Source organism: Eptatretus burgeri, chromosome 8 (assembly GCF_056783735.1).
Source record: "Eptatretus burgeri isolate ZD-2024b chromosome 8, Ebu_testis_v1, whole genome shotgun sequence".
NCBI classification, from domain to species: domain Eukaryota; kingdom Metazoa; phylum Chordata; class Myxini; order Myxiniformes; family Myxinidae; genus Eptatretus; species Eptatretus burgeri.
In genome coordinates this window covers 11300274-11315273 of record NC_140968.1, presented here as the reverse complement: position 1 = coordinate 11315273, position 15000 = coordinate 11300274, and the positions used below count along the sequence as shown (strand labels likewise).

General features: G+C 45.8%; 1 protein-coding gene across 8 annotated transcripts in view; it reads left to right on the top strand.

Moving 5' to 3' along the window:
• Nucleotides 1-15000, top strand: part of MYO15A (myosin XVA) — a 374107-nt gene that overhangs the window by 254750 nt on the left and 104357 nt on the right. For 7 of the 8 annotated variants that reach the window (XR_015060712.1, XM_085890857.1, XM_085890856.1 and 4 more), the window contains 3 exons: nt 3785-4020; nt 11720-11898; nt 12147-12219. Coding sequence is in view for 7 of the 8 variants with exons in the window: in XM_085890857.1 (XP_085746983.1) it covers nt 3785-4020; nt 11720-11898; nt 12147-12219 (488 nt within the window). In the remaining variant the exon portion in view is untranslated. The remainder of the gene's footprint in view (nt 1-3784; nt 4021-11719; nt 11899-12146; nt 12220-15000) is intronic. The other variant, XM_085890855.1, reaches the window with a different exon arrangement.

The window sequence follows — 15000 nt, the reverse complement described above, 5'->3', positions numbered from 1 at the left end:
GTACATGCGTGGCCGAAGAAGAATTGTGACGTCAATTGTGATGTCATAGCACCGTGTCCTGTCATTGGTTTGGTAAATAAATGGCCATAACTTGGGAAACACTTGGGAAACAGCTGAAACGGATAAAGAAGAACGATATCAAACCTTGAAAAGGCACGTACTCAGGTCCCCAGCATCAATTGTGACATCATATCAAACGAAGAAGAAGAATTGTGACATCATAGCACCGTGTCCTGTCATTGTTGGGTAAATAAATGGCCATAACTTGGGAACCACTTGTCCGATTAATATCAAACCTTGAAAAGGCACAAACTCCGGTCCCCAGCAATATACCTGGCAAGTTTGAATTAGATCGGACCAGCGGGTGTCGAGAAACAGCGGTCACAGAGAGACAGACAGAGATTGCTGGAATTATAGATAGATAAGCAGGAGATATGTTTTTCCTTCGTGCATGTAATCCAGGTTTGTTTGTTGTTGTGTTTTTGCCGATACAGGGCTGTCAGTTGCCTATACACCACTCAAATAAAGTTATGCGTCAGAAGAACGAGTTGTATGTTTGGAACAAGTTCATCCGTCGGACGGGTACTCTGATAGTGTGCTCAATCCGTATGGATTTCAGTGAGAACTAGTGTGGTAAATATGCGAGTGAAATACAATCAGTCCATGTTGGAGGATTGTAACAACAGATGAGCTCACACACTGGTGATACTATTCTGTTCACTGTTGCCTCGTGCCCAACATGACCCATCAGCCCTTTAGGTACATCTGACACCAGCTTGCAGGACGATTAGAAGTGATCATCATGTATTTCGTGACGGACCGACCCGCTAATATCACCAGAAGGGTAATTTCTACGACTTCACAACCAAGCCATTTGAATTCGGATTTGACTCATCGCCTGACATTTCACCTGACACTTATTTGAAGCAGGCCACGGCAATGGTGCTCCAGATGGCATAGATAGGGGGATCTCTAAAACGAACAGCAGATCATCAGTTCAAACTTGGTAAGGACATTCCAACTGCAGAAGTGCTGTTTCGCACTCTAGAATGCAAACAATCATCAATCAAGCTGTTCTACTTCAGGCAGGTGGAGGTCCTTGCGGAAACCCAAAAGTTCGATTCTCTTGAAATACCTCCCATCAAGGGCTCAATTAAGCTGCTTGAAATTGTCTCAGCGAGAAAAGGAGCCATCCATAATCGTGGCATCAGTTGCGTGCGCAGACTGAGCGATGGTATACTGAACTGCCCTTGCTATGACCCCAAGACATCTCAGTTCGATGTGCAAACCAACGACGCCGATATCGGGCAATTGACGTGTATACCAGGTGAAGTTCTCTCCATACGAGATGAAGTCACCGTGAGCATTTCAACCATTTCTGAGTCAGCCAGATGTGATGGGCAGTAGTCACATGAGGAGGTATTGTCTTGGTGAACGATGCTAAACCATATCGTGGAAAGATTTTGTCAACTGACGGAGAGTGTTGAGGTCAAGTGTGTGGCTATTTTGGGGGAAAAAAACAAATTCCACTGGCCGAGTCTGTGGGATGACATTAAGATGTACTCTCAGGATGAAATCCTGTGTCTGGTGCCAAAGCTAGAATGGGTCAGTCGGAGATTCCCTAAGCTTCACAACAATACTTGGGCGGTAGATGAAGCATTGGAATTGTAGTCGGGCACCTGTCCATATGCGTGAACCCCTACGTGGCCTCTTCAGACACTCACGTCTCTGAAGTGGCCCCAAGTCCCCCTTTTGTCATCTTTCAGTGAATTAAATACATGTTCGACATTTGTTGGCATTCTTAATCTTCATCTTAATTAATATATAAAGTAGTAGTGTTTGTTTGTTTTTTGTCCTCTTAAAACTCCAGAACTATGCATCCCAGAGCAAAACTAAAGGCATATTCGGAAATTTTTGGAAACCGAGAAAAAAAAAATTCGTCGTTTTTTTTTTGGCCGTTTCAATTTCTCCGCCGCAATTGATTGATTTTCCGCGTCGCGACATTTTATATTTACAACCTGACGAAAATAAGACAAAGACAGACCAGTGGACGTTTACAAAGTTTCTGATCAAAATTTGACTTTCTGATTTTAGATGCCCCAAAAAAGGAAGAGCTCCATTGGTCCCAAGGCAGCTGCAGCTAAGCGAAAACACACTAAGAGACAAGAGGAGACTGAAGAGGAGCAAGATGCCAGGCTAAATGAACAGGCACATCGCCAACAACAGCGGCGAGCAAATGAGACTGAGGAAGAGTGTGATGCAAGACTTGAGGCAATGCGTCACCGCACTGCAGAAGCACGAGCACTGGCCCGGGCACACGAGCACAGCAATGCCAACAGGGTGGCATTCACGTATGACCCGGCTGACCCAACAACTCATGCAGATATCGGCCGAATGGACCAAGTCTGCACCCACTGCTCTGCTTACAAGTTCAAGGGAGAGACCAAGAGGGTATTCTGCAGCAATGGCAAGGTCGTCTTTATCATGATCCTGAGAAACATGGAGCCACCCACCAATGGCACACGCTGCATCCATAACCCACCTGCATGCCAATGTCATTGAGGCCACCATCTCCCGATGATGATCAACAAGGCTCAAGGTCAGACGTACAAGGCAATCGGTGTCGACCTCTCTGTCCCGTGCTTCTCCCACGGCCAGCTGTATGTGGCTGCCTCTCGGACCGGCAGCGCAGTGAAGCTCAGCATCCTGACACCCAACAGTCAGCCACGCAATGTGGTCCACCCCGAGTCGCTGGATCACTTATGACGAACGCTGACAACGACAAAGAAATGTGAAATGTGTCCAAATTAAATGTGATATATAAACGTGATATATATTAAGCACCACAATTTACCCCTTTCTTATTCCTATTTTTTTTGTCCCCGGGCATCGCCGGGTACTCCAGCTAGTTCTTAATAAAGGAGTTGATATATTTCATTGACACAGTTTGTCACTGGTGTTTCTCCTGGTGACTAATTATCATTCTTTTAATTGCGTCGCTGGTGTTCCTACCACTTCTCACGTGATATGCTCGAATTATTCAAGGAACCTGACCTCCGCTATGTGAGGATTTGGAGGAGGACCCAGTCTGCTCACACAACAGTTAAATTAATTGAGTGTTTTGCCATGGCATGTCGGATCGGGACTTCTTCACTTCGTGCCATGGCCGCCGGTTGGGCATGATCAAATCAGGAACTCTAAATCGCACAAGGGATGATTCGCATCATCAACCTTCTCAATATCATCTCTATCTAGGATACCAAAGGATCTGATTTAATCAGTAATGCTTATTTCAAATTGATCATTAGTGGTCCCACCTGCCCCCCCCCCCCCCAAATTGAAGTGTCCGTAACACCAGTGACAACTTTGAGATTGGTTCGAGATCCTGCCCATGTATATCATGAATCGGTCAGAGTCCGGCTCTCAGAATGTTTGCAAGATCACATCAGGGGTGCGTCTCCCCAATATACAATATTTGATATTGATTGGAGATAACTTGTCACGCACGAAAATCACAGATGGAAAGATACAATATTTTGAGAGTGGCCCCTGTACACGTCGTGTAGTGCAAATGGTTTAAGCACAGCTTCCTGCCGGACAGAGGGAGTATTGGGGGTGGGAAATGATGACAGACATGGCATCGTGAAAGTGATTCACTGACACCATACGAAGCTCCTGCAGGTATTACGAGTTTAATATTAAGTTTCAAATTGCTTGAAAAGACTAGTTGAACCAGTGACCTTTTTGTCCAACCTGTTGTGATACCTCTTGCCTTTTTGCAAAGGTTATACAGTTCACAAGTGGACCTGAACTCCATGGTCTGTCCGAGTTCCTCTTCGGAAATCACGTCGTGCACAAGGGGCTGATGGAGGGCCGGCTACGGGATGAGTTGCTCTGCCAGCTTGCAAACGAGGCAGAGCGAGCTCATGGTGCGAATGAAGCTCGTAGAGGCTGGCTCCTACTTGCCCTTTGCCTCTGCGTCTTCACACCCTCGGTTAAGTTGCAGAAATACTTTCTCAAGTGAGTACCAAAGGAATATGTGATACAGAAAGAATATTCTGAGACAGGATATGTGACTGTCCAATGTCACGTGCACCCGCATTCAGGTTAACCTTATCGATACTACTAAGTACTAAGTACATCTTACATGTTGTAAGACACCTAGAAACTGTTACAGACAACATTTCAAGAATGTCCAGTGCGATTCTTTTTAACAATTGTGCTTTAAAATTCATTGTAGTCTGAGTACATTACAGTGGAAAATGATGACAAACCATTTGGAGTCCAATTCTTGTCCTCATTATAACAAGGAATTTATTGTGAAACCTAAACTACGGTATTGTGAACTGTTGGAATGATTCATGTATTTATTCTAGTGTAGCCTGTGGCTGCTTGGCTGCATCATTTTCTGGGGGTGTGGCTGTGCCACTGATGCACTGCCCCCTGTTACCAGTAAGCTGGTACTCATTTTGCCGACCTCAGAAGGATGATAGGCTGAGTCAACCCGCCTGGTGTTAATACAACAGCACGATAGGGGGCTTGAACTCAAGACCCAAAGATCTTAAGCCAGCCACCTTAACTGTTAAGCCAACACCAGGCTTGGTGGAATGATGATTATGACACATTGACCTAACTTTGTTTTCACCTCGCCCTCCACACATCGTAATCACGTCATCCTCCCACCTTCCTTTTTGGAGGTGGGCGTTAACACGTTAATTCATCCCTCCAGGTCTCATTTCCATCTCAAATCATCCCCATCCAAAACTATGATCTTTTCTACACCCGTGAAACCACCCCTCACCACTCCCAACATTTTGCTTCCGTATCCATCTTGTCCACCTCTTGTATTCTCCCCTACCCTTCATTGTTGCCTGCATCCCTTGTTTGTCTGTCTGCATCTATTTTCTTCCTCTGCCCTGCTGTTGGCATTTCTCCCTTCTCCTCCTGCTGTTCCTTTTGTGATGTTGCGTCCTGATCCTTTCTGTGTTCTTGCTCTTCCCATCTGGGCTGGCACCCTTGTCTTGACTATGTATGGAAAAAAAGAAAAAAACTCGCTCTTACACAGAACACGGAAACAATTCATCAATGTGTCTGCCATCTGCCGGCATTATTTGGTGGACGTTAAAGATCCCATGGTATCCTTCGTGATGAGAAGGTGAGCTATCACCGGCACCATGGCCAAATTCAAAATTCGTGCCCTGACTTCCTGAGTTGGAGTGACGACCCAAGTAGGTTTGTACCCTATTAACTGCTTCAGCAGAACCAACGCTCTCTTCAGGGCATGGTAGATGATGATTATGATATCGATATATTGTTACAGTTGTTGGGTTCGTCCGGTTGTCCGACTCAGATCCCAGTGAACTGCATCAAAGTGGTTGTGGCGGCCAACTGATTCAGTCGTTCTAGGTCGGAGCAAATGTCTATCCATCACGATACCGTACCGAGTGGGACCACCGAGCCAGTGGATGTGCCGCGCTTATTCGGTGCCGTAAACCTTATCTCAACTAACGACCGAGCGAAGTCATTGGGTGTATTGCACGGCCTCATTATGGGTGCTAATCACCCATATTCAGTTTGTCCTTGTTTTTTTGGTCTTTTGAATACACTGTCAAGGCTCGTATAACACCTAACACACAGAATGTACACCAAGGGGAGCAGAAGACTCGAGGGTTGGGAGAGGGAAGGAAAAAAAACCAGTGTGGAACAGAGACATGAGGAGATCTGTGGAAGAGAGAGGGATTGGGTGGGGTACACAGGGTAAACAAAATTGGCACTACAGGGACTTTCATGTCCTTACATGACAGGGACTTTCAGGAAGGAGGTGGGTTTGGGGTTGATTAGCGGTGGTATAACAGATCATGGTTTTGGATGGGGGAAGATAAGAGATGGTGGTGAACAGCTGTTTTGAAGACCTACAGGGAAAAGTACATGCTCTGAATGAGGCGAGTGATCTCACCGTGAAGGACACATTCTATGCCACACTTGAGTCTGTGGTTGATCATTGCCCCAGGCGAGATACTCTTCTTGTCTTGGGGGATTTCAATGCATCAACTGGAACTGATAGGGATGGTTATGAGATGTGTGTTGATCCCCATAGGTCTGCAACTGTGAACCAGAATAGCACTAAGTTCCTTGACTTTGCAAGAAGTCATGGACTTATGGTGGCTGGTTCATGGTTTCAGCGCCCACAGGCTCATCGCTGGACTTGGTATTCCAATGCTGGTGGTGTGGCAAAGGAGATTGACCTTGCTAGTTGATGGTTGCTGGAGGATGATTCAGAACTGTAGGGTCGACCGGAGTGCTCAATTCCTCAATACTGACCACAGACTTGTTGTAGCAACTCTGAAGTTGCAACTAAAAGCTGGGAGAATGGTACCATCCCAGCCGAGGCTGGATGTTGGCAAGTTCAAGGATTAGGGGTAGCTGAGGAGTTTGCAAACAGGCTGAGTGGATATTTGAGGGGTCTGGGTGCTTTCGGGAATCCTGAGGAGTTGTGAATTGCCTTCAAGACCACCGTCCTTGATGTTGCCAGTTGATGTCTTGGAAGTCACCATTGGGCAAAGAAGAATTTTGTCTCTCAAGGGGAACTGAATATCATTGACCAGAGTGGCAGGGCCAGGCTGAATGGCAGAGCTGAGCTGTTCAGAGAGCTGAGGCGTAAAACTGTACGTGTACTAAGGGTGGACGAGGAGGCCTGTGTGCGAGGAATCTGTGAGGAGGTAGAGCATCACCTGTGGTCAGGTGATTCTCGTCCTGCTAACGGGAATTCGTCCTGCTAACGTCCTCACATTGTGTTCATCCAAGCCCGTCCCTCGATGTACTGCAGTTTGAGTGGAGGGTGGTGGGCTCTTAACAGAGGAGGTAGAAGTGAAGGCCCGCTGGGCCGGTTACTTTGAGCGGTTGTACCAGGCTGATCCACCAGCTGTCAAATTGGATGTCAGGGGAGTTACAATCCCTGTTGCTGACCCTTCGTTTGTGGAAACACAGGTTGCGGTGAACCAGCTGAAATTGGGTAAAACTCCTGGGATCTGTGGCATCCATGCTGAACTTCTCAAGGCTGGTGGAACTGTTGTACTCATGTCGGTGCATGCAGTTCTGTGCTCTGTCTGGAACACAGGCATCATCCCAACTGACTGGAGTAGGGGCTTTGTTGTCCCTCTCTGGAGAGGGAACAGTGATTGCCAGGACTGTAGCAACTACTGAGGGGTGACGCTGCTCTCAGTGCCTGGCAAGTTCTTTGCTCGGATAATTCTTAATAGGGTTTGCCACCACCTGCTTGAGCACCAGCATCCAGAGCAGTCAGGCTTTACATCAAAGAGGTCAACGATTGATCGTTTCCTTATTCTTCGAGTCCACAGACGAGAGTTTCAACAGGGACGGCTTGCAGACTATGTTGATCTCTGCAAAGTGTTCAGGATGCCCTTTGGGGGATTCTTGGTCTTCGTGGATTGCCACCAAAACTGATCAATCTGATGTCTGAACTATACTCTGGTACTGAGAGTGCTGTGAGATGTGGCAATTCCATCTCTGACTTATTTCCAGTTGTTATGAGAGTTCATCGGGGGTGTGTATTGGCCCCCACACTTTTCAGCACTTGCATGGACTGGATTCTGGGGAGGATGTCGGAGAGCTCAAGCTGTGGTGCATCTTTTGGGAATGTCAAGATCGCTGACCTTGATTTCGCAGATGATGCAGACTCTACATATCCTTTGAGGGCCCTCAAGGTGCTCAAAACTAAGATCAAGCCTTTCAATGACTTCTTGGATACTGCCATCTTGTCTGTACCTGTTTGTGTCGAGGATGTTGAGGTCACGGAGAGATTCACTTACATTGGCAGTGATATTCATGTCTCTGTTGGTTGTGAGCCAGAGATCAATAGGGGTTGGGTTGGGCCTGGGGAGTCATCGAGTCATGGATTCACTGGATCATGGGGTGTGGCGCTGCCAGTACCTGTGCAGGAGGACGAAAGTCCAAGTTTTTAGGTCCTCGGTGCTTCCAGTCTTGCTCTACAATGTGAGATTTGGACCCTGACCGGGCATCTGAGATGGCAACTTGATTCTTTTGGGATCAAGTCTCTGGGAAATCCTTGGCTATCGCTGGTCGAACTTTGTGTCCAATGAGCGGTTACCGAGAGAGACCGAAATGAGATTTGTTACCTATGTAGTCCGTGAGTGTCAGCTGCAGCTGTCTGGACATGTGGCTCATTTTCCTGTCACTGATCCTGCTCACCAGATTCCCTCAGCAAGGTAGCCTCGTGAGTAGAGGAGGCCAATGGGCTGACCACGTGCCTCATGGTTGCAGCAGGTTGATCAGCATCTCAAGGAGATGTGGATGGGCCAGGCATCTGCCGAGGATGGCCAGACAGAGGCCCCTGGAGTACTGGTGGAAAGTGGACACAGCGACACGTTTGTCTGGCGCAAGCTCCCATTCCTGAGCTGACATGAGGGAAGAGTGGGATTGAAGAGAGTGTGGGAGTTTGTTCCAAAGGCGGGGAAAAGAGGAATGAAAGAGTGAAGTGAGCAGTGATTCTTGATTTTGGCAGTTTTACTACAAGGGGGTCATTGGCGCACCTTGATTGTCCTGCGGAAATATGGGGGGTACATATCTCAGACAGAGTGAAGGAGGGGGGGTTGGGGAGGCAAGGCCGGAGTGGAGACGGGAGAAGACAGACCACCGACCTGCCTGCGGTCCTTTAACAGACGTGCACAATTGTAATTGCAATCAGAAACACACGGTGTGGGAATACAAGCGAAGCAAACAATAATCATGAACAATAAACACCCTTTAACTCTCTATTGTATACACACCCACGAATCAATGAACGGATGGGAACCTTAATTATCTATGTCTTAATGCATCTTTCATTGTACAGGAGATAGACAATAAAGAATGATCGGACAAAAAAATAAAGCTTGACCCTTGAGGAAACACAAGCAGGCAATAGAACAAATCCATGCCACAGTCTGATTCCGGGCTTGGTGAGGAGAGTGGGCGCAGCTTGCTGGGTGGACATGGCAGAGACAGCAACAACAAAAGGAGGGGGGGTCCTGTTCAGGGAGAAATCTTGCAGCAACTGGCATGTGGGTTCCCCGGTGAGGTTCCTAGCATCTGCTCACCCCTGCACGTGTTACAACTGTCTTCATTCGTTCTGCCCTCCCACACCCCACCCCCTCCACCACAAGGATGATACACTCAGCTCCCCCACTCTCGGCCGATATTGTTGCGATGCCCAGCTTTACGAGGTGTTGTGGCACACGACGACCTGTCAATCAACTGGTCCTCCTCCTCGGGTCAGGACTGATGAGTGGCCTTTCCTGCCCAGGCCTGTCAGATGATTTTTCAGATTGCTCTAAAGTATATACAAGACAGATTACAAGGATAATTACATTAAAAATAGCCCCGTGGGGGGACTCACGGTTATTTCCTAAACAGGCGTGGTGAAAATGAGGGATAAGGTGGAAGGGCCATGGCCCCCCTTTTGAAGTGGTACGGTCATGAGACCTTACCAAAATTTGGTCCATATCGGTCGTGTAGTTTGTGAGGAGAAGATTTTTTCGTCAAATGTTAACGGACGTGCGTACGGACTGACAGCTGGACACCAGGACCCACTCTGAGCTTATTTCACAGAAATAACCTAAAAATGGGTGATTAAGGGATGGTGGTTTTCGACACAAACATTGGGGGCAGGTAGACGACATCTTTCCATGTATAAAACAACACATATCTCGTATCACAATTAAATTACCTAATGCTTATTTTAATACATGCAATATGGGAGATAACTACCCTAAACGATGCAACTTTAGCCCCTGGAAGTCATTCCCACAACACAATGTATGGCAGAAAAGGCTTTTCTGACCTGAAAACGACATGATGCTGACGTCACTCACAAATGCAAGCCACCACTTCGCCTCCAAACTAGGATGGCTTCGATGGGGTTACTCAGGTTTTTGAAGACCCAGATTTTTGAAGACCCAGATTAAATGGTTGCAAGCAAATTAATGCAGAGCTGCCAACCAGGGCCCCCAGGACAGAAGAAGAATGTGCAGGATGGAACCACCACAAACCATGAAGTCAGAAGTGCAGAATCCACAACCATGTGGTACGCCCACTTTTGTTACGTCCTGCGAGGCGATCACAGCATCACATGTCTGTGGCACATGCCCATTGACCAACGCAACCTGACAGATCACGATTGTGCCCATTGGCTGACAAGTCAGGAAAATTCCACGACCGAGACAGGTGGTGATTTATGGGCTTGCTTACCAGCCTGGCCTTGAGCCTGACAAATGTCCATTTTGGGCATGTTCTTGGCGTGTCTCGTATCCTTGTGCTGACCCCGCGATTGTGCTCAAGGACTGTGCCAATTACTATAATTTATTTTTATTTTTGCAAAGTCAAGGCTGCGACTTTGTAAAAGTGAAAGAGCTGGATACACTGAATGGGTCAGGACGTAACAGAACAAAAGGAACAGTAGAGAGAGGGTGGACACCAACAGTGGAGTTGAAGGGGAAACTCGGACAAACAATGGGTGTGGGGAGGAAGGTGGAGCAGGAAAGGATGCATGGAGGGGATAGGATGGATACAGAAGGAAACTCTCAGTAGGGTAAAACTGGTTTGGCTTTTACCTTACATAAATTTTTTTCCCCATATTAGAACAGATAACGACAGGGAAAGCTCAAAAATGTAAGGGGGGGGGGCGAGATCTTTCTCAACAGGCTTAATCATTTAACAGGAATTGCACCACACTTACACAAACATGAACTATGAAATAATTATTCCAATCAATCCTCCATTTTACTGGGGTGAATTTTACTCAGGATGGATATGTGTCGTCGTGGTCACTCTGTAATTAGGAAAGCCCGTTGAGGGTTAATTGGCTATGCCTATTAACGGTGTCAATCCAGACCGTAGCATGCGTCTCTCGGCTCACTCAGCCATTAATTGGAGACGAGGCGCATGGCACCAATTAGCCTAATGCCCAACTGATTTGACTGTCCTAAAGGCATGGTATCGCAGTGAAAAACCCGTAATCCGGCCCGGTAAAGCCGACCCAGCTCGTTGTTATGGTCGCGTTGAAATGCCTCGCTGGATTTGTACCGGGCAATTGGAAAGAATCCACGCAGCAACAACAAGGTATGTCATGATAAATTTGTGGATTCCTCAGACAGTTGGAATCCTCCTGTGAAGTTTCTCCAAATATATATATATATATATATATATATATATATATATATATATATATATATATATATATATATATATATATATATATATATATATATATATACCAACAACTTATCAGTCCTTCCTTGAACTGTTGACTCCTTCCTCTGGGACATGTTCTGAATCAGTGAAACTTTTTGCTCACTATTTATACTATGTTTGTTGATGATATTTACAATTATTCAAATCAGATACACGTGTGGGCAATTCTCACAACTGTGAAATGGTGTCCCGTCTGTTCTTTTAGAATAGGGGATTCGGCAAATTCAGACGCTCTACATTGAAGATCTAATAATACGACACGTTCTAAAGAACTGTGAGACATAAACACTCAAATATGTGAATAGCCAAGTAGCCAGTATGTACTTGTAAGGGCATTGTTGAGATACAGGTATGATCGATGTTCATCAATAGTCAAGCTTGTACCGTTGGTGAACTAAATGAAGCCAAACTAGCAAACTGATAACATGCTATCTGCTGCTACTTTTTTTAGATATGTCTCTGACCATGGCTCAGGGGGCTTTGCAGCAATCTGCCAGCGCAACTTGACGCATGGCCTCGCTGTGGCTGAAGTCTTGCCAGGAGAGTCACGATCACTGCCTCCCTGCCTGCTGGAATGGCATGCTGCGAGCGAGCATGTTGCAATGGCACTGAATATCACGAGCTTTGGTGGTACCAATCAGCCCCTACTACTACCGTCACCTAGCTAAACACTGCACTGAACCACACATCAAGCACTTGTATTCAGACTTTTTAGAATGTCACTCATCAGGTTTTATGTTGTTCCTGCTTATTTTTACCACCTGTTATTTTCAAATTGCATAGCTGCTCTGTCTTTCAAATATTTTATGCCTAAGATGTTATGCCTAAGATTATTGGAATGTTATAAAACCTGCATTTATCTGTTGTTTGCAACCCAGGAGAGACCATCCTGAGCCCCGTAGACTCTTGGAGTAGAGGAGAAGATGTGGTTGGAAGCGTTCTCAAACACAAGTTTGTCTGCACAGCGTACACCATTTTGTCAACTCTAACAGATTTCGTTTTCAATTCAGTTCTAGGGAATTTGGGCTTGCCCTTCCTGAAGTCGTATTTTAGTTTTTGTCTCAAGCTGCCTCGGCCCAAGAGGGAAATAAAGTCAACCACTTCATGTGGCTGTGTCAGAGTGGCGACCGTCCAGGATTGTGCCCAATAGCCAAGTCATAGACTACAGAGAAGGACTGGAACCTCCCATGCTCGGGGTTTGTAACGAGTCTGAAGGATTAACTTGAGTCCGGGGCTAAAATGACTTCTGGAAGGGCTCGAGACACGATCTCGGGATCCATATAGGGATTTTTGAGGACGGCGAGTTCAATAGTGTCATTTTCAACACCACCTGAGGTCATCTTCAAGGTCAAATGACTGAATTTTGGTATTTTTTGCCCGTTTTTGTGTCTAACTCATAAATGGTGAGAGATGGCTGATTGTAATAAGATGCAAGTGTGTAGAGCTGTCAAACTTTGATATTTATTGTCATCTATCGTATTACATAAACATTATATGCATGTCACAACACTATGCCTATTACAACTATGTCTATGTCTATCACTAGTTGGAGAGCTTTTCTTGCCTCCTGAGGCATCCCAGGGATTTTTCTTTGTCACTTCCATTGAGGACATGTGCTTTCAATAGAATGTTGGCTAAAGTAGTACATGCAGCATTACTACTCGCTAAAGGTGCATCTACAGAGGATAACAGCTCAGCAAAATGAAATCGGCAATGCATTTTAGTCTTGTCGTACAAATTATAGGCATTATGTACAAAAAAGGTGGTTGACATAGTCGGCACACTCAATCCACCTCTATTCAAATTATCTAGAAACTCAGATGACACCTCATTACCATCTTCATCATCAATGATCTCCATACTAGTGCTATCGCCATATTTATGAACAAGGTGTCTGGCCAAATAAACTACTTTATGCTGAAGGGCATCGTCAGACCCCAAGAGATCCTGAGTGTCTTGAGGAGTAATCTCGTCAATGAGTTCACTTCGCTCATCTGGATTTATGGAAGTTGTACAGTTCTTGTCGCAATCAATCACACGAGAACTAGATTCGGGCATAATGTCATGCTTAATGAGTGTTTGCAAATTTTACAATTTTAGCTGCAGCCATAATGTCAACTACGTCAATGTAGAAGTTTCCACCGCTTCTTTGCCTGGCTTGGCCGAAAAACTTTTCCAAGGCTTCATCTGCAAATATAGCAGGAAGAACGTAGTCAAAGTCTTTCTCTGCCAGAAGCAATTTGGCAGCATCCACATTATTACGTGTGGACACAGTGAAGGCTTCAGCAGTTTGCTGAGTTAGCTTCAGCTTACGACCACCACCTCCTTGCCATGCACAGGTAGATATAATTTGGCAGGCCTGCTCCAGCCGAGTGAAACTTGTACAGTCTGCTGTCCGAGGCTGTCTGGATTCATCGCGCACATGGATAGCTGAGAAACGGTCTTTCACGTTCATCATCTTGAACCACTCACTCATTATCTGGGTGAGGATGATTGTGCCTTCGCTGATGCCCAGTGAATCCTTGAAGTCTTGTCATTGAACACTTGGCATACCAATGGTATGCTCTGGCGTTGAAGGGGCTTGGGGAAAACAGCGGTGTGCGTCAGCTTGGTTAAGCGAATAGGAGTAGCCTGGTCGATCTCATAAACCTTCTGAATATCACTCCAGCAAGCTTTGTACTCATTACCATCTACGACAAATGAGAGTGTCTTGCCATCAACAGTGATCCAGTTGTTGCAAACATTTTTGAAGATGTGCACGTAGTCGTACACTAAGAACATAGATTGCTCTTGAATTGACAGCACTTGGCAACTTCCTGGTCCTCCAAGTTTTGAATCAACACTGCGGTTGGTATTGCAATTGTCACATATCAAAGAAATCACAGTACCGCCAGCACCAACTACAGCTGATGCAGCTTCGATAAGGAGTTCCTTCAGCTGATCGGCAGTTAGTATTTTGCAGGGCAAAATGCGTAGAATATAGCATGGACCACCGAAATGGCAGACAACTTCAACAACCATAGCATGTGAAGCAAGCATTTCGTGTTTACCACCCGCTGCTGCATTTTGAGCATATCCTACAACATGCCCTCCAGAAAATCGCAATGTCTCGACCAGCTTTACCTCGTCAAACATTAAATTGACCAAACGCTGCTGTGGTTTAAGCTGGTCGAACAAGGTTTTGAGGTTGGAGTCCTGCTGACTACTAGCAAGCATCTGTTTTACCTTTTTGTTGATGGTAGAATGATTAAGCCGGATCGACGAATCATTTTGTATGTACTGGATGATATGTTGTGAAGCTGCATTGTGAAAATCATAGTATCAGTCTCAAATTGGCGACGATCAAGAGGTTTGAACATAAGATGCAGCTGCGACAGAAGGAAGGTGAAATGAGGAAGCTCATGTGCCTCAGTCACCCAACAGAGCTGGCTTATTACAAGCTGAAGAATTTCCTTGCTTGTGCATTCATAGATGTTTACCTGGTCAGTTATGGATCTAATCTGGGACCATTTTGAGAGCAGGCTGTTCTTCTGCGAAGGAAAAAGTCGTTTGGGCACCTCAATGCCATCTTTCTCAACTCTATTCAAGGTCTATCCAAAAGGTCTCTATCCAAACTCTATCCAAAAGGTGAGTGAGCTTGTTGGAAATGAAAGAACTGCTTGACAGTTTGTCCAGTAGCATCAGTTCTTGATAGGTAAAGGTTTTCCTGGTCTTTTATGACGTTAAAGCCAG